Below are 23,376 nucleotides of genomic sequence, written 5' to 3'. Positions count from 1 at the left end.
TGGAGGATAAAAAAGCCAAGTATATGAGGACCAATGGCAACTTTTCCCTCAAAGAGCCGATTTCCTCTCTACCAACCATCAATACAGATTAGTTATGTCCTATAGCATTTGAAGCATGTGTTGACCAATCACATTTCTGCGATTTGACCACCACTGTCATGGCAGCCAATCTGATTTCGAGAAACACAGCTTCGGATCAAGCTTATTCTTCGTGTATTGCTTTGCAACTCTAGCAAGTGGTGAGCAGTCGGGTCGTTGCAGTAAGTATAAAAAAATATTAGCTAATATTCCTCTCAAATGAATTACAAACAGTTCAAGCTATTTAGATCAAGGTGACACCCGTTTTGTTAAATACGGACGACACTTAGCTCAATGTCTCTTTATTTAGTCTTGCCAGATTAGACCGTAAGGAATTGAATGGCAGTGACCAGTCGGCTTGTTTTTGCAGTGAAGAAATGTATGCGCCTTTTGTGAAACTGTATAATAAATAAATAATTGTTGTCCTGATACTTTTTGTTTTATCGTCGTGAACTACCTGCTTCTCGTTTATCCAAAAGAGAACCACCGTTTGAAATGTTATGCCGGAACTAGCTAGCTGACAAACTCAAGGACTAGCAAGGCGGTTTAAATCGCCATATCGATAAACTGTTCTTAGCTAGCTAACCTTAGTATGGTGAAGTTAGCTAGCTAGGAAGCTAAATTTAGCTCCCGAGTTGAGAGAAATATTCTGTCTTTCCTTATTTTCACAAAGACTGCCGATATTTTTATATTTTTCGTTTTACTGAAACAACCTTGTTTAAGATGACTGTGTGGCACACATTTTAGAAACAGATGTTGTTTGTAACGTTATTTCAAGCAGTTTGGAATGAACCCCCAGCCTGACATGGTGCAGCACGGCGAGCTATGATGGCGACGTGACACACAGTCAGATTGCGAGGCAAGCGGGAAGAAACACGCATTATTCTTCTTGTCTATGTGCAACGTCCTCTTTTTAAAAAGCTTCCGACTAATTATTTGAGGTCTATTTTAACAATCAGCATACAGTTAAAACTAGCTAGCTACACATTTTTGTAAATCTGGAGGGAGGGGGCGGCTGCATCGAGCTTGAAAAGAATGCGTTAAGTAGCTAGCTAGTTTGTTAGCTAGTATATTTATTCATTGTCCCAATTTATAGCAATTCTGACACATCTTTAATAATCTGCTATTACTATATTGTTTTACAGCAATCAAAACCAATCGAACTGGACTCCCTCATATAGTCTCTACGATGAAGGTAAGTCACTTGGCTAACCTCAGTTGAAAACAGGAGTGAAGCCGACGCCTCTTTCACTGAGCTTGCAAAGAGACAGGGTCAACTGTATATGGTTGGCAACAACATATCAACTTGAATGTGTCAGAATGGCAGGCATATAATGTTTCACAATTAATTTAAATGTTCTCACGTTTTAATCTAGGCGTCACCACCTCTTCCTGAACAAGATGTTTAGATGAAAAATGCGAATGCAACTTCATGTTTGTGGCATGTGATTGGTGTTACAAGTTCATGCTTCATGGACATTTCATTTAATAGTGGCCTAACTGTTTTGTTCCGAAGTAAGTACAATGATGCATGTTATGGCGCGTCTGTTTTTCTCACAGGCAGCAAACGAGCCTGCCTACCTGACCGTGGGGACGGAGGTCAGTGCCAAATACAGAGGTGCCTTCTGTGAGGCAAAAATCAAGACTGTTAAACGGATGGTGAAGGTTAAGGTAAGAGCACCACACAACAATGGCCCCACCCCAAATGGCAGCCTATTACCTTTTCTAGTGCACTACTTCTGACCAGGACCCATAGGGTTGTGGTCAAAAGTAGTGCATTATATAGGTAGTGTGTCATTTGGGACAATGACACTAATCAAACAAGGTAGTAAGTGGAATGGTCCTGTTGATGTCCACATATAACAATATGTTGTTTTATATAGACAAGCTGATTGTCCAGTTTCGGGTGACAGTTTTGCTGCAAAAGAACCCCTTCTCTCTAATCTAGATATTAGTGTCTGCCAGTGGCATCTTTCAAGTAGAGACTTGTTCTATGAACAGTTTTCCTCAGTTTGTTTTATAAAGCATTAGGTAGTCTGTAACAGCCTACATAGTACCAGGTACACACTCCAAAAAAAGTTAATTTAGTCATGACATAATCATAACAACAATAATAACATAATCATAATACTGGAATGTTTGTATATTCTGCTGTTAATCAGCAGGTAGTTTGTATTCAATTACTAACCTAATCTGTTGGCTTCAACATTTGGTAATACACATGAATGTACATTAAATGGGGACTGAAAATGCTTGGATTAGTCAAGTCTTGTTTTGTATGTTTTTGAGCTATGGATAGGACTAGGAATTTAAGTTAATATGTACTTTTGAATTCAAACCCCATTGTGAAAATGTGGAGTTGGTGAACCTGCTTCTGGTTGATGATGGTTATTGTTTCAAGACCAGATGATCCCCCACCAATCACCAGGTAGCAACATTGTGACCTGACCTCCTGTATTCTCCATTATTCTCCTTTGCTTTGCCACTTCCATTATGATTGTCACAAGGTCAGAGTTCCCTTGACTGATTGTTTCATGGGACATGGTAGGTAGCCCCATTGAACTTTCTCCACATTAAACATAGGCTGTCATTTGAAATAAGAATTTGTTCTTAACTCTCTTGCCTAGTTAAATAAATAAAAACTGATGTGAACAATGAGGAAACAGTGAGTTTGCAAGAGAAGGCACCATTCCCTGTTAATACTATAAGCACAAACCTACTACCGTATCGTTGTCTTCCAGCACTGCCATGTGTAGCCCCTGAATACAGAAGTTAATCTAAAGTCCCTTGGGGACAGGTCAGGAAGGGAAGAGTTTTGTCTGTTACACAACTGAATTATTTCACCTTGACTGAACTTCTTATCTCATTCATTCTATTTCTTTGTCTCTCTCCCTAGGTGATGGTCAAAGGAGACACCACCTCGCAAGTTGTTCAAGATGATCAAGTGAAAGGACCGTTAAGGGTAAGTTGGAACTAACTGGCACCACCAAACTTGTCACAGGAAGATAAGGAAAATATTAGTTAGGCCCTCAGTGTCCTTTTGGTTCTCAGAATAAATAATCTGTTAATCACATGATTCTAAGAGCTGATCTGTCAGATACAACAATGGTGCTGTGCTTGTGACAGGAGTAGAACGGGGACAGTTGGTACATATTGGGTATTGTTGACATAAAGCTTATGTATATTGCCTAATTGTAATGGTCATGTGACTAATGCTCTGGCAAAGCATGCTGATCACCTGTTTTTCAACATCAATGGCACTGCAAGTGTTACACATTCAAAGTTCCCCGACGGTTCAAAATGGCCTCAGTTTTTCTTTCTTGATGTTTTCGAAGCCCTGTGTGGTTCACTTTTCATTGTTTGAACATATGCGATAGGCTTTCACTCTGCTCAGGCACATTGTTCTTTATTTAGGGGAACTCTCTTAACTTTTGCCGTTTTGAGTTCTTGTTGAAATGGGAGTATAAGAGCAGAACGTATGAGGTGTTTCAGTCTCATCCCTTTGTTTCCTTTTGCAGGTGGGCTCCACAGTGGAGGTGAAGAGTGCAGAGGGGATCTGCAGTGAGGCAACCATCAACAAACTCACAGACGCCAGTTGGTACACAGTGGGCAAGTACAGCAACAACACCCAAACTAATATACAATGCCTGCTCTTCAGTTAATGTTAACGTACACACTGTACGTCTTTGTTGGTTGCATTTCCCCCATTTTCTCTCAACTTGCCTAATGGTTAATAACCATTTGTCTATATAAAGTCCTTAGGAAGTCTCATATTTTGGTGTGACTTTTGCAAGGGGTGCCGTTTTTTAAAACTTTTGCATGGGGCGCTGTTTTTCATGTGTTCCAGTGTTTGACGATGGGGATGAGAAGACACTCCGCAGGACGTCACTGTGTCTGAAGGGAGAAAGACATTTTGCTGAGAGCGAGGTAAAGGGACTACTATTCTGACCTGACTCTTTTCTTAGCCATTTGATTTGCTGGCCTCTCCGTTATGTTAAACGTTAACATATTGATTAAGCCCCCTCCTTTCACCTCTCCCTCACATCTAGACGTTGGACCAACTGCCCCTAACCAACCCAGAGCACTTTGGGACCCCCGTCATCGGGAAGAAGGGAAACCGCGGAGGGAGGAGGTCATCTCAGGCTCAGTAAGTTGACCGTTCTTTTACTTTTGGCTATAGGGAACCACACCGTTCTTTGCTTTAGATACGGTTTTATGACTTAACAAGCATTACCTCTTACATTTACCAGTATGATTTTAATCTATAGCAAGCATGCTTCTTTAAATGCTCTGCCTGCATACATTCAGACATGGTCATTTATATACAACAACATAGCAAGATATATAGGCCTTTGCGATTGATACAGCGTTGAGCTTCTATAGAGCTCTGTAGAAGCTTTTGACTGAGACTAAATGTTTTGATGGAGACGGACTATAGCTTCTGACCTGTAACGATTTTGTTCTGATGGGGAGTCCTTTTGTTCAACTCCTCAGTGCGGACGATGACAAGGAGTCGTCTTCCAGTGAAGATGACAATGAGGACAGGAGGAGGCTAAACGATGACCTGATGGGTAAAGTGGCCAGTGTTCAGACTGGGACCGAGCGGACATCCTGGTACCTGGCCCTGGTGAGTCACAACCTGCACAGCCCCAGTTACACACACTGTTTCTTTCTCTGCTCTCTTTCACTTTCTCTCTTGCTCTCTCAATATGTATGGTATAATTAAATGGTCCTAGACCTTATAGCAGCCATTGACAAGTTAGAGTTGTACAGATCAGGGACGTTTCAATCTTTCACATTCAGCTACACTTGTCCTACCAGCTAATTGAGCAGTGTCAGGGAGATGTTAGTTCTGTTCATACAACCACCTGAAAAACAACTTGTGAAATTGAAAGCAAATGGTCAAAAGCCCTCCTAGACCGTTGGCCCTTGTTGTATGATTGTTCCTAACTGTTCTTTATTGGTTCTGTTTAGGTGATATCACCCAGCTGCAATGATGACTTGACAGTCAAGAAGGACCAATGTTTAGTCAGATCATTTGCAGACTCCAAATTGTAAGTGTTGTGCATCCTACTTTTACATAATACAGTTTTAAAGAATTCCCAGTTCATTTACAAACATGTCTTGGTATACGTTTGCCCTGCCATGCAATGTAAATACACATGTATAATGTAAATCGCTGTTGCAGTCTTCTCAGAATTGGTACTCTAAAAAAAAAATCTGAATGCACATTTAGATGTTTGTTGTTTTTCAGTCACACTGTGGCAAGAAAGGAGATCCATGAAGTGAACATGGACAGCATCTCTAAACCCGAGTTCTCACCGAGGAAAGGTAAGGATGGCTCACCTAGGGCTCAACACTTACAATTGCAGTAAGTTCCAAAAATTAATGTTATTATGTTTATTTCAACTGAATTGAGATGAAATTGACCTGTAGGCCTAACTCTTTACTTAGGGGGCTTTCACCAAATTGGTTCGGAGCGGTTTTTCCAAACTCTGGCGTATTTCCCACCCTTAGTTCGGTTCGTTTGGACTGGTGTGTGAACACTGTGCGCATTAAACTCACCGTGGTTCGCTCAAAAAGGGTGGTCTCAGTCCGATTCCATTCTTACCGTGGTGCGGTTCGCTGCAGGTGAGAACGCAGTCCGAACCAAACAGGAAAATAACCAAGGAGTATTATTGGTTGTTTGACTGCATGCATTTCATAAAATGCACGTAGTACCATTACTTTATCTCTGAAACATTTTGTGATCGCATCCAGGCTATACCGGGGATATAGGCTATTCACATCCCAGTTAGAGCGGCTATTGCGGCTGTTCCCTCCCGAATGTTGTTGGAAGACCAAAGCGAAAGTAATGAAGTTTGCGACAAGTTATGCTTCTTGGTAATCATAGACGGATTGAACTTGATGATAATTTTTCTCCAATAAACAAATGACGTGGTTTTGTTTGGACATTTAGCAATGTGAAACCAACTGGACCAGATGGGGGGGGCCGACAACAACAATGTAACATAATCTACGTCTGATTTGAACTATGTGTGAAAGTACCCTTTTTCTGGCTACTCTCAGGGTTGGATGGGGCAGTGCATTTCCTCAAGACCAAGGTAGTTCCTGACAGTTGGAAGATGGACATGAGTGAGATTTTAGAATCCTCCAGCAGTGACGAGGAGGACACAGAAGGAAAGGAGAGTGACGAGGAGGAGGAGGAGGAGGAGGAGGACGAGAAGGAGGAGGACGAGGAGGAGGAGGAGAAGGAAGATACCAATGATGAGGTAAGAAGAACACGGTTTTAGTCTGGAGGGTTATTTTAAGACTACAAGTAAGTCACTTTCCTTTTAGGTGATGATTAGGCCAGAGCCTTTTTATATTCATAAATTAAGTCTTTCTATCAGTTTTGACAAGGCAGTAGCTTATCCAGTGTTTTGACTGTTTACTGACCTGTGTTATACTCTACTAACAATGACCATTACAACCTGCTTGAATAGCTACTAATTTATGGAGAGAGAAAGGAAGTTATCACTCTCTTTGCTGCATATTAATTTTGTCGTGATAAGCTTTATCTGAGGGCCGGCTCTCAGTAATGTAAACCCAGCTGTGTATTGTAGTGACCTCACCTGCTTTGAGAATAAAGTTGGCTTGGCACCATGCATTCATTGCATTCCCTTTCTGACATCTTGTGGCTACTGAGCCAAAATTGATTGAGCCAGACTCCCAATAGACCCTGATTGTGTCCCAAATGGCACCCTATTCCCTCTTAGTGTACTACTTTTGACCAGGGCCCATAGGGAATAGGGTGCCATTTGGGACTTAGTCCCAGTGTGTGGGAAAGCCCCTTCCTCCGGAACAACAATGGTTCTTTCTGCTCCCAGAGTTTGGGACAAATGGCCATTCGTGTGGTTTCAGACACTGTTCCCATAGCAACTGGCAGCTACTTCCTATCGTTTTAGAGAGGGGCTGTGGGGATTGGCTGAGGGCCAGTGGAGGCTCCTGACTCGAGTTCTTTCTACCTCTGCTGCTTGTCATAAAGGCTTTGCTTCTCATGAGTGAAATTGGTTCACTTCACTGTGTATTTGCTTGTGTCTGGGGCACTTTGTCAGTCAAGGTATAATTCACACATTACATATCACAGCTTACATAGATTACAATGGCATGGACATTGTTGATTTTTCTTTCTAGTTCCTCCATTTTAGACTTCAGTGTACTGTGACAGTATCTGTTTAGTAATATATGTACAGTGTATTCAGGAAAGTATTCAACCCTCTTGACTTTTTCCACATTTTATATGGATTATAATTTTTCCCTCATCAATCTACACACAATATCCCATAATGACAAAGCAAAAACTGGTTTTTAGAAATAAAAAAAACTATAAAATATCACATGACACTACAAGCTTGGCACATCTGTATTTGGGGAGTTCCTCCCATTCTTCTCTGCAGATCGTCTCAAGCTCTGTCAGGTTGGATGGGGAGCGTCGTTACACAGCTATTTTCAGGTCTCTCCAGAGATGTTCGTTGTTGTTCATGTCCAGGGTCTGGCTGGGCCACTCAAGGACATTCAGAGACTTGTCCCAAAACCACTCCTGCATTGTCTTGGCTGTGTGCTTAGGGTCGTTGTCCTGTTGGAAGGTGAACCTTCGGCCTAATCTGATGTCCTGAGCACTCTGGAGCAGGTTTTCAACAAGGATCTCTCTGTGCTTTGCTCCGTTCATCTTTGCCTCGATCCTGACTAGCCTCCCAGTCCCTGCCACTGAAAACCATCCCCACAGCATGATGGTGCCATGTTTCCTCCAGATGTGACGCTTCAATGTTGGTTTCATCACACCAGAGAATCTTGTTTCTCATGGTCAGATTCCTTAGGTGCCTTTTGGCAAACTCCAAGTGGGCTGTCATGTGCCTTATACTGAGGAGTGAATTCCGTCTGGCCACTCTAACATAAAGGCCTGATTTGGTGGAGTGCTGGTTGTCCTTCTGGAAGGTTCTCCCATCTCCACAGACAAACTCTGGAGCTCTGTCAGTGACCATCGGGTTCTTGGTCACATACGCAACTAAGGATTTTCTCCCACAATTGCTCAGTTTGGCGGGGCGGCCAGCTCTAGGAAGAGTCGTGGTGGTTCCAAACTTCTTCCATTTACGAATGATTGAAGCCATGGTGTTTTCGGGAACCTTCAATGCTGCAGAAATATTTTGGTACCCTTCCCTAGAAGGGGGAGCACCGAGAGAGAATTGTGTTGAGACAATCCTGTCTCGGTGCTCTACGGACAATTCCTTTGACCTCATGGCTTGGTTTTTGCAAAAATATAAACTCTCTTCGCTTTGTAATTATGGGGTATTGTGTGTAGATTTCTTAGGACTTTGAAATGTATTTTTTTTTTTTTTTTTCATTTATAATTACGTCTGTAACGTAACAAAATGTGGAGAGAGTCCAGGCGTCTGAATACTTTCTGAAGGCACTGTACATAGGGAGCCATATCTATGGCCATGGATGCTGTGAATAGGTAACACACCATACAATATGATTCTCTGAGAATGGTTTCGCAAACTCATCGGAAGTTATGATGACATGTTTCTCTTGGCTATCGGATTACCCATTTTAAGTGAGTGAGTGTTAAATATATTTAACCATTAAATCTGTCCTTGAATTTAACCTACAGTAAGTTGTTTAGCCCAAGTGACTTGGCTTGACAAGTAACAGAATGTGCAATGACTTCAGAGGCAAAGCGTGAGCTCAAAATAATCTCAGCACCTGACTGACTACTGGCCTTGGCATACATGGAAATCTTCCTCTGCTAACGCTACAGGAATGAATTAGTTATGTCAAGACTGATGGCTTGCATGTCACCTTGTGTACTCTGCTAGACTAGTCAGTAGAGATTCTGACTAGGGTTTTTGTCTTTATCATGAAAAAAAAGGAACCTTTTTTACCAAGTTAGTTGCGTTGATATTTTGACTCGAGTGTGTTTTTGCCGAGACCGTGTCAAATTAGCAGCACACTCAATGAAGGATAATGGCTATCATAAGTAATTGTCAGTTAATGTCTAATTTGCCTATATAACCAAGGTGTATGTTTCCTGCAGCCTGAGGATGAGGCAGACCCAGAGGAGAGAGATCACTTCCTGCAGCAGCTGTATAAGTTCATGGAGGATCGAGGTGAGCCTTCAGCCCTGTCCCATTTATCTTCCAGCTTGTCTACGTCCCAAATGGCATCCTATTCCCTATATAGTGCCCTACTTTTGACCAGGGACTACATAGGGAATAGGGTACCATTTTGGGATGCAGCCCTGAATTGTGCATTACCTCGCTCACTAACCCACAAGAGTTTGAAACCATTGGATTGATGTAAGAAATATGGTGGACACTCTCCACACCAATCCAGTGCTTTTACATCCTTGAGAGAGTGAATAAGTGCACACGTCAGGGAGAAGAATGGGAAATAATTGGCGATCTTTCATATGACTTTTACTGAACACAACACTTTACTGCACGCACACACTGCCTGGCCTGGCTCTGAATTCCCCATCCATCTTTCATTTGATTTCACTGCAGGTCTTTATAACACAATGTATTCTAATCACTCATTCAACGACAACCCATGAAATAAAAAGGATCCTCCTGTGATTTTTCAATGCCCTAAAAATGGGCTACTTTTCCTCTGTAACGTCACTCTGCTCTTCTCATCCTTTCCTCCTCAGGGACGCCAATTAACAAGCCTCCTGTGCTCGGCTACAAGGATCTGAACCTCTTCAAGCTCTTCAGGCTAGTCTACCACCAGGGGGGCTGTGACAAAGTGAGTGCATCATCTCTACAGCTTGCTCTCCCTCCCTCCCTCTTCACTGCAGCGGCAGGCAGACTGTCTGGTCTCGTCGTCTAATGTGAACAACCTGTTCTCTCCAGCTTTGCCTTGCCTCTCCTGCGTCTCTGTAAGCAAAATTGCAGCGTGTAGGTTTTTAGTGGACTGTCAAGGTCAAGGGGTGTCTGTCTGGCTGGTGTTTTGCACATTGGCTGCTATGATGGCAAAGAAAACAGGCCTGCAAAAACGACTTAACAATTTGGACTCGCTCGATCAAGTGATGTTGGTAGCGTTTTGTCTCAGTAGCTCTTTCTTTTGTTGAATATATTCTTGATAAAGCGTAGCCTACATGAATGGTTATTGTGATGGTGTTTTTTTGCAGATTGAAAGTGGATCTGTGTGGAAACAAATCTACATAGACCTTGGCATTCCCGTCCTAAACTCTGCTGCCTCCTACAATGTGAAGACTGCCTATAGAAAGTAGGTGTTTGATCACTTCACTCAGACTTACAAACGCTCTTTACCAGATGGTTCTTTCTTTTGAAGCTGTTGAGTCATTTTCTGTGCTTCAAACTGTATTTTAGGCCAGATTACTGTAAAGCACTTGTGAAATATGTTGCTGTAAAAAAGGCTTTATAAATAGATTTGATTGATATTTCTGTTTTTATGCACCAAGATTGTTTCTAAGTGTTGTGAGTGATGTCTACTGTGCTTGAGGGAGTGCTAATACATTGTGTGTGTGTAGGTACCTGTATGGCTTCGAGGAGTACTGTCGCTCAGCCTGCATCGTCTTCAGGACCATCCACCACAGCGAGGATCCGCCAGCCTCCCAGTCAGAAGAGAAGGCTGCCCAGATCTCTGAGGTGAAGGAGTGCCAGGGCCCAACACCATCCGTCAAAACTGAGTCTGCTGCGGCCATGGAGGACAAGCCTGCCCAGGAGGAGGCAGAGTCGGGGAACGAGAGCGACAAAGATGTCTCCTCTCCCAGGGTTAGTAAGAGTTGTTTGTTTATTTTTTGGGGCGTAATTTGTACATGACACTGAAGACAATTCAATTTTGGACTCTGTTAGATTGAAATCCTGTTCAGTTTCATGGTCAGTCAGCGTGACCAGGGTTGGTTCTCTTTCATTGAGATGGCTTTCTACTGTTCCTTCCCTCGGATCTTCTTTCAATGCGTTTTGAGAAGGAGCCGGAGGGAGGATGTGAGGAATCGAGGAAATACATTTGAGACGGAGCTGTAGGTAGTTTTGCTGCAGGCAGCCTAGGGTTCCACCTCCACAGACACTAATCACTTTACTTTCTTCTTTATCTCAGGGGAGGAGACGGTGCACTGTGACCCCGGTCAAAGCTGAGGTGAAGGAGCCCTCAAAGCTGGAGAAGATCAAAGAGAAGGAGGAGCAGAGTGGTGTGGGGGAGACCAGCGGAGAGGAGACTGGAGGTCCGAGAGACTGCAGCAGGTCAGATGGAGGGGACACCCCGGGGAACAGACGCAGCCGACGCCTGGAGGAGTCCGATAAAGAGTCTGAGGACGAAGAGGAGGAGGAGGAGTTGGAGGATGAGGAAGACGGCGAGAGGAGAGTCGGAGAAAGGTACAGTTGAATGTTAATGAACTGTCAGTGTAAAATAAATGGTGATAGAATTCATGGAATGTTCAAGATTATGTAATAATTGAATGTCACCTCAGGGCATCAAGTCTATTAGCTGCCAAATGTCAATCTTCTCAAGTTCCTCTATTTTGTACATGTCAGGATGTGTGGCCATTGAACCGACTAGAATGTCATGAATTGTGTAACACACAAACAGGAGGAATGTGATTACAATCAACATGTGGTTTCACATACTTGCTGAAGTCTTGTGATGTCATGTTTCAGGGTTGGTTTCCTATTGGATGGCAGTGCTGCAGATTTCTTTTGTTTTGTTGCTGTAACTTGCAGAACTAATGTTCATATTTACTAGGAAGAGGAGGGTTTATCTGAACTTGTCCAATAAGAAACTCACATTTTTGTTGTAAAACAGTTTGCTACGGTGTGAACTAATGAATACGACCCATTTCTATCATGTGAAATTGGAGTAGTGCTTGTAGTACTGACTGAAGAGCTTCTTCGCTGAGTTTGAGGGCCTTGTTCGGATGGCTCTACAGTGAGCCCAAAGGTATTTTTTAGGACTCTTTTGTTAGATCACGGAAAGGGGGTCTGTAGAAAACCCTTAAGGTGGCAATGTGTAACTTTCTGGGGGACCTGACCAATTTCACATAGATCTATAACTCACATTTCTATCATTCTACTTGAAAGCAAGTCTAAGAAGCGGTAGACCTATTCTATGTGTGCGATTTCTATGCTTGTTCATCAATCAAATTTATTTATAATGCCCTTCTTACATCAGCAGATGTCACAAAGTGCTGTACAGAAACCCAGCCTAAATCCCCAAACGGCAAGCAATGCAGATGTAGAAGCACAGTGGCTAGGAAAAACTCCCTAGAAAGGCCATAACCTAGGAGGATACCTAGAGGAACCAGGCTCTGAGGGGTGGCCAGTCCTCTTCTGGCTGTGCCAGGTGGAGATTATAACAGAAAATGGCCAAGATGTTCAAACGTTCATAGATGACCAGCAGGGTCAGATGATAATAATCACAGTGGTTGTAGAGGGTGCAAAGTATCAGCACCTCAGGAGTAAATGTCAGTTGGCTTTTCGTAGCCGATCATTCAGAGTTAGACAGCAGGTGCGGTAGAGAGTCCAAAACAGCAGGTCCGGGACAAGGTAGCACGTCCAGTGAACAGGTCAGGGTTCCATAGCCGCAGGCAGAACAGTTGAAACTGAGACGCAGCATGACCAGGTGGACTGGGGACAGCAAGGAGTCATCAGGCCAGGTAGTCCTGAGGCATGGTCCTAGGGCTCAGGGAGAGAGAGAGGGAGCATACTTAAATTGACACAGGACACCGGATAAGACAGGAGAAATACTCCAGATATAACAGACTGACCCTAGCCCCCTGACACAAACTATTGCAGCATAAATACTGGAGGCTGAGACAGGAGGGGTCGGGAGACACTGTGGCCCGGACCAGGCCAAACAGGCAGGATATAACCCCACCCACTTTGCCAAAGCACAGCCCCCACACCACTAGAGGGATATCTTCAACCACCAACCTACTACCCTGAGACAAGGCTGAGTATAGCCCATGAAGATCTCCCTCAGGCACGAACCCGAGGGGGGCGCCAACCAGGGGCGAAAATCTGATATCAACTTTGGAGGGGACAATTACATGACATTTTCTCAAGAGCAATTCCTGAGGGGGACACCAAAAGTAGTGCTGTAACACATAGCCTACATTGTAATACGGTAAATGTATATTGAGGAACCAAAGAAATAAGGTGTTTGCCGTACTCCTAACTACCGGTACCCAAAACTACACAACTAATCACAACAGCAATACCATTGCCTTTAACAAATCTTAGTTCAGTCACCAGTTTAAGTTGAGAGTGGGACTATCTATGGCATTGTCCAATTATGTTCCTATTTTACAAGTCAAAAAAATTGAGAACCTTTCATAATGTTGCCAAACAAAGACTCAACAAACTTACCTGAGACTCCCTGTCTCTGCAAGTCTGTCCCTGCATATCTGTCCCCAACTCTGCTGTCTGTGTGCCATCTGTTGCCTGCTCTGCCTAATGACATCATTGTGAAACATTTCCATTAGAATTTCATTTCTTTCTTATGAACATTTTATCAACTAGTCTTTGAGATATTAGGCTACTAGGGTTCTTACTATGCGTTTTGGTGTATTGAAAAATACTCTGATGTCCGTCTTTTATTTTTCTGCCATTTTTCTACCTGGCTGGCTACACACACACACAGTGTGTAGGTTATTTACAGTAGGAGATGGGCTTCTATCATCTATCATTCTATTTGGGCTTCGATCTAAAAGGTAGCTAGCAAATGTGAAATGGATTAAAATGACGAGTTGACAGCTGTATGAGTTCACCATTTACACAACAGATGCTGCAACCTTTTGTAGTTTTAATAGTTTGTTTCATATTGGCTGGCTTCCAACAATAGCTGAATTTGCAAAGCTAGCGAGCACCAATTCAGTTTCAGTGGTGTTTGCTATAATCTTTGCTACCCGGGTTAAATAAAGGTGAAATAAAATAAATAAATAAAAGTTCCCTTGCGCCAATTTAGCTTTTGCAACGAGACCAATAAATATATTTAAGACAATGGTAGAAGAGTGTAGTTCTGTTCAGTTTGGACTTCAGTTTATCGCTAACCTTATCACAGGGACTTTGAAGCACTAACTTACATCATCTGCATGCTGATCTTGGAATAAATTGACGATAGCAAAGATTCCATCTTTGACGCCGCCACATAAATGGAATAGGTACTAGCTAGCTTAATAGTTAATATCTGCGCGCTAGCTCTGCATATTCAGCTAGTGTGTGTGCGCGATTGACCTTACGTCAGTTACGTTCATTGAGTGCCTTTCAGACAGTAGACACGACCCCTCTGTTACCTTGCCAACTAAGGAACTGGCAGTGGATCAAACCATTGTGAGGCAAAGGGTGGGGGGGTCGCAATCTTTTGAAACTTAAAAACGCGGTATTAAGTGTCTATAATCAGCACAATTGCTTTCATTGCGTATTATTAATATTATTTAAATTACATAGTTATGTTTCAGTGATATATTGGGGGGGGACAAATCATATTTTTCCCAGGATGGGGGGGTCGTCTCCCCCCCGGGATTTCCGCCCCTGGCGCCAACTTAAGTCTTTTTGTTTTTGCGTCTTCAGTTTGGAAAACCAGCGTCACAGCTGAATTATTTTTCTTCTGTTATGCAAAATATATTTCACAGCGGTTTAGATGGTACAATGATTTGCTACACCAGTGGTTTCCAAAACTTTTTATAGTCCAAATGTTGTTTTTTGCCATCATTGTAAGCCTGCCACACACACACACTATACAATACATTATTTAAACATAAGAATGAGTGTGAGTTTTTTGGCACAACCCGGCTCGTGGGAAGTGACAGAGCTCTTATAGGACCAGTGCACAAATAATAATAATCAATAATTTTGCTCTTTATTTAACCATCTTACATATTAAACCTTATTTGTTCATCAAATTATGAATAACTCACCACAGGTTAATGAGAAGGGTGTGCTTGAAAGGATGCACATAACTCTGCAATGTTGGGTTGTATTGGAGAGAGTCTCTTAAATAATTTCCCACACAGTCTGTGCCTGTATTTAGTTTTCATGCTAGTGAGGGCCGAGAATCCGCTCTCACATAGGTACGTGGTTGCAAAGGGCATCAGTGTCTTAACAGTGCGATTTGCCAAGGCAGGATACTCTGAGCGCAGCCCAATCCAGAAATCTGGCAGTAGCTTCGGATTAAATTAAATTTTCACAGAACCGCTTGTTGCAATTTCGATGAGGCTCTCTTGTTCAGATATCAGTAAGTGGACTGGAGGCAGGGCATGAAAGAGAAACTGGATTCGTTATGTCATCCGTCATACAATGATGGAAAGACCTGTGTGTTGTCCTTGTTAATGCAGACCGAGAAGAGCTCCAAGTTCTTAAAGCATAGCCTCAATTTTGTCCCGCACATTGAATATAGTTGCGAAGAGTCCCTGTAATCCTAGATTCAGATCATTCAGGGCGAGGGGAAAAAACATCACTCAGATACACCAGTCGTGTGAGAAACTCGTCATCATGCTAGCGGTCAGACAAGTGAAAATTATGGTCAGTAAAGAACTTTAAGCTCGTCTCTCAATTAAAAAAAAAAAAAAAAACACGTCAATACTTTGCCCCTTGATAACCAGCGCTGCCCATATCATTGCATAGTGCGGAAAATACACAAGAGTTCAGGGGCCTTGCTTTAACAAAGTTAACCATTTTCACTGTAGCGTCCAAAACGTCTTTCAAGCTGTCAGGCATTCTCTTGGCAGCAAGAGCCTCTCGGTGGATGCTGCAGTGGACCCAAGTAGCGTCGGGAGCAACTACTTGCACGCACGTTACCACTCCCCTGTCATGGCTTTTGTGCCATCAGTACAGATGCCAACATGAGCAGCAGCTACGTTTGTCTACATACGGAACATTAGTGGAATTCCCGTGAGAGAGTAAAGGTTAATGTGATTGGATGTTAATTATTTGACTAGGCTACCTTTATTTGATATTGTGGTGTTTAGCTGAACACTAGATGGTTTAATTATATTTTTGGCAGTGAAACAAGGCTACTCGGGGGGGACCTCACCCAAATGTACAGCCCCGTTGGAAAATATAAATGGACTGTTTGAAAATTTGAAGGGAAAAAAATGAAACTTTTTTTTTTTTTAATGTAAAATGTGAATCACATTTTTATTTGGCGTACCCCCGACAGCATTGCGCGTATGTACCCCAGTTTGGGAATAACTGCTCAACACTATACTAGCTTATTTTGTCACAAACTGAAATTAGGTGAACTAAGAGTTTTAGCAATCAGGAAATGGCGGAGCGATATCTGCATACGCCAAGCTACTTAGTTGCACTATCAGGGTAAAGCAATGTGTTCTACTCCTTTTCATCAGAACCCTGGGCTTTTATATCTTTGTGGACAGATGTCAGCTCAGCTGCTCCATTTATGTCGAACAAACTTTGAAGCAGGTGTGCATTCATTAGTGCACGTTGTAGAAAACTGTAGAAAAACGTTATGCAGCTGAGAACTTTTTGCAACAAAGTTACAAAAGTTCAGTTTAATACCTCCGTTTGGTTCCTAGTGAATACACCACAGTATTGGCAGTGTTTAATAACCTGCTTTTGATGTTAGCTAGCTTTATTTTTGTGAATGGGCACCGTAAGATTTGAAGGCTCTCAGGGACAGCCTTTAACCGTGTGTGTGTGTGTGTGTGTGTGTGTGTGTGTGTGTGTGTGTGGACAGGGGTGAGGACGAAGACTCTGAAGACTCAGTAACAGGGATTAAGGTGAAGGTAAAGTACGGTCGAGGGAAGACCCAAAAGATCTACGAGGCCAACATCAAGAAGGCAGAGAATGATGATGGAGGAGATGTCCTCTACCTGGTTCACTACTATGGCTGGAACGTCAGGTAACCCATGGACACATGCTTTCATTCTCACCCACCTGAAAGAGATGATAGGGATTTTATAATTCGCTGTCTTGATCGCAGCAGTATTTTCAGTATTACTTTTCCACCTTTATCTGTTTTTGAAGTGTCTGACTTTCAATGTAATATTTTGCTACTTAGTGCAAGCAGTATGTTTATTGTATGTGTATAATCTGAGAGATGAATGAGTGGGTCTAGCTATAGGGTTAATGGTTTCATTTCCCCTCTAGGTATGATGAGTGGGTCAAAGCAGACCGGATAATCTGGCCTGTCGACAAGGGCGGAACAAAAAATAAACAGAAAAAGAAAGTGAAGAATAAAGAGGAAGGCGAGAAGGAGGACGACAAGCAGGGGAAGCTGTGTGGCTTGAAGCGAGGTCGCCCTCTTCTTCGAACCACCCCCGCCAGCGCCAACCGCAGCGTCTCCAAGACCCCCAGCAGTGAGGGGCGCTCCAGCAGCAAGAGCAAATCTGATGTATCAGCCCTGCCCAACGGAGAGGGTAAGAGACCCGACACCTGTACTTAGGTACCAGCATGTAACATGACACCATGGGTGCATCTTGAACCCTGGCTTCCTTTTCTCCCATCTCTTCCTCACCATAATCTGCACCGATCATCAGTATTATGGAGAGGGTAAGACGGTGGAGCTCGTTCAGCAGGCTGCAGTCTTATACAATGTTCAGACCGAAATGTATTATTATATAGAACTGATATCGTTGTCTGTCATGTAGAATAGTGAATTGTGACAGCTCTATTGATTTTGATTTGTCTGTCGGTCTGTGTAAACAGGTACCCCTCGCCGACGCACAAGAAGAACCTCTGGGTTGTATGACTCGGACAGGGATTCTACCTCCAATGGTAGGTCAACATGCCTCCAGATGCAGTATAGTCACTAGTTTAATTAACTATGATAGCCCACATCTAAGAATGATTAGAGGGCGTTTCTGGCCACGTGAGGCTGGTTTTACCAGACACCGATTTAAACTTAGTCCTGGACTATGAAGCCCTTTCAGTGGAGATTGATTTTGAGTCCATGACTAGAATTAATCTGTCTGGGGAAACTGCCCCTTGGTGTTTGGGAAGTAATTGTTATTTTAAGGATTGAAGCCTAGACTTTTAATGGATGCAAGCTAACCCTTAATGTCCCCCCCTCTCTACTTCTGGTAGAAGAATCGGGGAACTCGTCAGAGGACAGTGAGTCAGAGGATTCTCCTGAGAAGAAGCCTGCGTGGGCGGAGAGGACGGACCCTGCCACGGCCCGTAAGCAGGAGGAGGAGGAGGACCGGCGGGTGGAGAGAGGAAGGGCAGAGGCAGCGGCCGCCGCAGCAGCCCAGGTCACAGCCCAGGACCAGCCCCCCAGCAGCCCTCAGGAGAAGGAGCAACAGGAGGACACGCTCCCTGAGAGGGAGCCGGAGAAAGCTGAGGAGCAGCCCCAAGTGCCCCCCATGACCCCTGAACCCGACAGAACCAAGGAGGAGGACCCCCCTACCCCAAAATCCCCCAGGTCTAAAGCAGCACGTAGAAGTAACGTTCGTGAGCCAGAGAGGAACACCAACAACGACACTGGCTCTGAAACGCCCACCATCATCACCACCACCACCACTCCCAACTACACTGAGGCTGAGTCGTCTCCCTGCCCGTGCCCCCTGAACAGGCAGGATAAGCCCATGGTGGTCCTTCATTGTCTCCCTGCTGAGCACATTCCCAGCATCCCTGACCTTCCCACCATGGACTCGGACACAGACTCAGCCACGGAGGAGGAGATCTGCAGGGAGGAGCGAGGTGTGGCCAAGCGTAAAGCCACTGAGCAGAGGACGCCGGACAAGAAGGTGCGTCTGGACAGGAGGGAAGAGATGACCAAGATGGCGTCGCCTGCGAGGAGGCCCGCCGACTCGCCAGCCAGGAGGCCTGCCGACTCGCCAGAGTGGAGGCTGGAGGCGGGGGGACAGAGAGGCGAGGAGCGCCTGACGCCAGCTAAGGGTAAATCGGAGCCCGAGGTTAAAACAGAGATGCCCGCCCTCACTCCGGAGGTGCAGTGTCAAGATCTAGGAGAGGGAGGTGTAGCAGGAGGTCGACACAGGTCGGAGCAGCTAGCCTCGGGGGTCGAGGAGGAGGTGATGCCCCAGATCGGTCCTGAGGCGCTGGTCTGCCACGAGGATCTGGACGACCTGGATGAGAAGGACAAGACCTTAGCAGAAGACCTCCTAATGATGATGAGTCAAGGGAAGGTCCATGCTCCCCCTCCGTCCAATGCCTCCTCCCACCAGACCCACAACAACCCTCTGTCCTCGGGGGGCGCTGCTCCTCCACGGGTCTTCTCCCCCACCTCTGCCCCCAGCCCTGATGAGTCCCACAGCACCAAGAGTGAGAGCGACGTCCCCATCGAGGTGGACAGTGTAGCCGGGGAGTCTCAGGAGGGGCTTGGTGATAACGAGTCGGCCAACTCAAACTGCTTTGAAGCTAGCACCAGCTCCAGCAACTCCAGCATGTCACTACAGGAGAGGGACACCAAGGACAGAGGTGGGTCACACAAAGAATGGCATAGCCTATTCTATCTTAGGGATGTGACAAAGGGCACATTTGTCTTAACATTAACAATTTTTGTTTGTTTTTGTTAAAACGATTTAAGTCATAATTTCAGAATGCAGAATATGGTCCTATTGCGTTTGGTCACAATGAAGTTCTATCTAGCGCAGTCATAGGCTGAATCTCAAACCCAACACTTGACTCCTAAGCCCTTTTATCGAGTGGCCACTTACTGTTGTGTTTGATAGCGACCACTCGAGTCTGCAATGAGCATTGAGACGATGCGCACTCAACGTCCAAACTGCCGCTTACCAATATCCCAAAAATCTATTTGTGAGCATTGTGTCCTTCGACCTGTCTTGTGCATGACTCACTCGCTGTGAAACTGGGGCAGACAGACGCATATACTGATAGACAGTGAGAAAATTGTAAAGAACAAAATGACATGTCCTATTCCTGCACAAAATGTGCAATTTATATCGGTCGCCAGTGATTTCATCAACCGGTTTAGGTTATAACCTGTCTTCTGCTTGCTAGCTTCACTGACACAGGGATGGAATTTTAGCTAGATAACTATGGCTGTTGGGCACTGCACTGACAAATGGCGTGTATTTCTGGTAGTTTGACAGCTTGCTGATGAAGTTGTAGACATGCTCCCAGCAGTCAGTCCATACTTCAGCATGCTTCCAAAGCACAGCAGCCAGGCAGCAGTAGACTCGGTACTGTACACAACTCGCTTGCCTTTCTCTACCATTTTTCCAACATGGCAATGATGACTTGCGGCGTGCTTTATATCCGTGGCAAATAATTTGATGGATGCGTATCTCCTAACGTTACAGCATTGTTGTGTTTAGGTATTTGTAAAAAAAATGATTATGATAGACCTGTTAATGGTCATTTTGTGAGAAATGCACAGTGATTTTTGCCCTCTGAAATAAACATTCTCAATATTCTCCCTTTCATGATCAGGTCAGAAAAGGTTGATGGACTGCCATATGAGTTCTTCTGCAAAGAAGCAGAAGCGAAACCAGAAACGGCCAAGCACAACATCCAAAATTGATAAGAACGGAGCAGGTCAGTTTCATTGTTCAATTCCATTAATGGCAGGCTGCCAACTCACCCCCCAAAAAAACGTGTCAATGTTTGAATCCTTCTTGGCAGTAATGTGATTTGTGGATTCAAATAAAGTATTTTAAAATGTGTGTGACCACAGGGCACAGCAGTGACAGTGAGGACCTGGCTGTCATGGACACCTCTAGTAAGCTGACTCCAGTGAAACACTCCATGTCTAAAGGAAGCCAGAAGCTGGTCTCTCCTAACAGTAAGGAGCTAGAGAAATATAAGCACAAAGACAAGCAGTCCTCCTTCCCCTCCCCTCGCACGTACAAGTGGACCTTCCAGCTCAGTAAGTTCAACTAACTACTTATCCCTAATCAGCTTATCACACTGATCTCAGGTGTTGAGGATGAGGAATAACAACAGGGGCCGATTTCCCAGACAGACAAAAAATAATAATTATGACTAGGCTTAATCTGTGTCCGGGAAACTGGCCCTAGGAGTTTGGATTTTAGCCTTAATTTTGTGAATATTCTTAAATGTAATATTGTATTCAGTGTTCTAAATGAAATGGTTTTGAAAGCATGCATAGGTTTATAGCCGAGTGGTCAAAGTGTGTTTTGTTTTTATTTGTTCTGACCTTTTACAATAAGAACTTTTGTCTCTCTCTGAGCAGATGAACTAGACAGCATGACAAGTGCTGAGAGGATTTCCTTCTTACAAGACAAACTACAGGATATAAGGAAGTATTACATGTCACTCAAGTCTGAAGTGGCCTCCATAGACAGGAGGCGGAAGAGGTTAAAGAAGAAGGAAAGAGAAGGTAATGTCTTTTCCTCTGTTCAACTCTGATTTCGCTGAAGACTCAATGTTCTTCTCGTCCTCAGTCATGTTCCAGAGCAAACTGCTTGAATAGCTTTGTTTTGTAATGCTTTACTTGGAATATTTCCTTAGTCTGTTTTTGGTACACATACAGCTGTCGAACCTCGTCTCCCTCTTACTACTGTCTATAGCTTTCATTGGAATGGTTTGCTTTGTTTCCATGGTCTCTTTGCTCACCACAATACTTTGTAGAGTATGAAAGACAGATACAGCTGTCTAACCTGGTCTCTCCTCCCTCCCAGTGTCCCACACCACAGCGTCAACGTCATCCGGCTCGTCAGACACTGGGATGAGCCCCTCCTCTGCCTCGCCCACTCAGAACACTGTGGCTGTCGAGTGTAGGTGATGACACGCCTCCTCTCCCATGGCGACCACCCTGCCCATCTCTGCCTGCCAGCCCAGCATCCCGCTGCCTCCCTGGAGACACAGGGTACATCTGAAATGGCACCCTATTCCCTATATAGGGAATATCTTTTGACCAGAAGCCCATGTCAAATGACCAGAGACCCTAGTCAAAAGTAGTCTACTATATATGGCATAGGGGTGGCATTTGGGACGCACGCACGTACTGACACATAGGAGCAAGCGGCCTAAAGCACTCGACTGCCCCCCCCTCGGTCTCCTTTCACCCCTTATCCTTTCTACCGTATCCCGTCCACCACTCCCACTTCCTGCACTTTCCTGCCTCGTAGTCATTTTAGTCCACCTATCGCAGTCGTCAGGAAATGGATTCCATGTGAGTTGAATGTAAAGGAAACTACAAACCCAAGATATAGCCAAACACCGTCAGACTCTCCATCCTTGAACAGTCCATGGCACTTTTCTCCTCCCGCTCTGTCAGAACCACAAACATATAACCTCCTCTGGTTCCCCAAACGGGACCAATCTGGATGCAGTAATGAATCAATGATGTCCCAGACAGAACCAGACAAATGCAATGTATGTAACCTACAATGTAAAGGGTTCCTACCTATGTTAATAATGGTCACTTAACCAGCTGGACATGGTTTGCAAGAAGGTAAATTATGTTTGCTTGCACCATCAGAACTGCCAAAGTACTAGTGTTACAGCAGAGTGCCCTATTTTCGAAGTGTGAAATTCAATTGTGAAAGGGAATGTAGTTTACTGAAAACTGCAGCTGTTGTCTTCCACTATTGCAGTGTCAGCACAGATTAATTATGCAAACTATTTTTTAGTTCTTTTTAAGGAAAGTAATTAAAAAAAAAGGTTTACAGTGGAACAAGAGAAAATGATTTCAGTGGACTAATTTCCTTTGCGAGTGTATTTTGCCGTTTTATATGTAATTGCAGAGTTTTTATTTTAGTATGGAAATTTTCAGAAACTATATCACAGCAGTGAAGTTATTTAATGAAAGATTTCTCAAACTGAAATTGTGTAAAATAAAGTCATGGTTTGCTTTGTTAAATATATTTATTCTGTTAGGAGACTTTTGTATTTTTTACAATATAGAGACATGAACCTTCCATGGGAAAGTATATCGAAATAATGTAATGTGCTCATCTAAATGCAGATTTTGACTGTGTTTCAATTGGGGAGCTACTATGCAGTAGATACACTGTGTACAAAACATTAGGAACACCTTCCTAATATTGAGTTGCACCCCCTTTTGCCCGGGAAACTGTTGAGCGTGAAAAACCCAGCAGCGTTGCAGTTCTTGACACACACTACCATACCCCCGTTCAAAGGCACTTAACTCTTTTTGTCTTGCCCATTCACCCTCAGTGGCACACATACACAATCCATATCTCTATTTTAAGGCTTAAAAATCCTTATTTAAAAACCTGTCTCCTTCCCTTGAAGTGGATTTAGTGATTGAAGTGACATCAATAAGGGATCATAGCGTTCATTTGGATTCACCTGGTCAGTCTGTCATGGAAAGAGCAGGTGTTCCTAATGTTTTGTACACTCAGTGTATGTTTCCCCCATTTTCAATAGG

The 23,376-nt window shown here is 43.9% G+C and overlaps 1 protein-coding gene across 1 annotated transcript; it reads left to right on the top strand.

Annotated features, from left to right (window-relative positions):
* Positions 1-200: 200 nt before the first annotated feature.
* LOC115172341 (AT-rich interactive domain 4A) lies at positions 201-22,905 on the top strand. The gene is made up of 24 exons (XM_029729704.1): positions 201-260; positions 1,224-1,273; positions 1,639-1,749; positions 2,975-3,040; positions 3,597-3,687; positions 3,926-4,005; positions 4,128-4,225; positions 4,573-4,705; positions 5,053-5,132; positions 5,333-5,409; positions 6,148-6,350; positions 9,155-9,227; positions 9,770-9,864; positions 10,250-10,347; positions 10,613-10,856; positions 11,182-11,456; positions 16,774-16,938; positions 17,187-17,455; positions 17,745-17,813; positions 18,123-19,475; positions 20,451-20,555; positions 20,695-20,886; positions 21,214-21,360; positions 21,662-22,905. Exons 2-24 carry the CDS (start codon positions 1,268-1,270, stop codon positions 21,763-21,765), a joined length of 4,134 nt encoding a protein of 1,377 aa, XP_029585564.1. The 5' UTR covers positions 201-260; positions 1,224-1,267; the 3' UTR covers positions 21,766-22,905.
* Positions 22,906-23,376: the final 471 nt, after the last annotated feature.

Source organism: Salmo trutta, chromosome 33, assembly GCF_901001165.1.
Source record: "Salmo trutta chromosome 33, fSalTru1.1, whole genome shotgun sequence".
Taxonomy (NCBI): domain Eukaryota; kingdom Metazoa; phylum Chordata; class Actinopteri; order Salmoniformes; family Salmonidae; genus Salmo; species Salmo trutta.
Note: the sequence above shows the minus strand (reverse complement) of the source record. Positions and strands in the feature narration are given on the sequence as shown.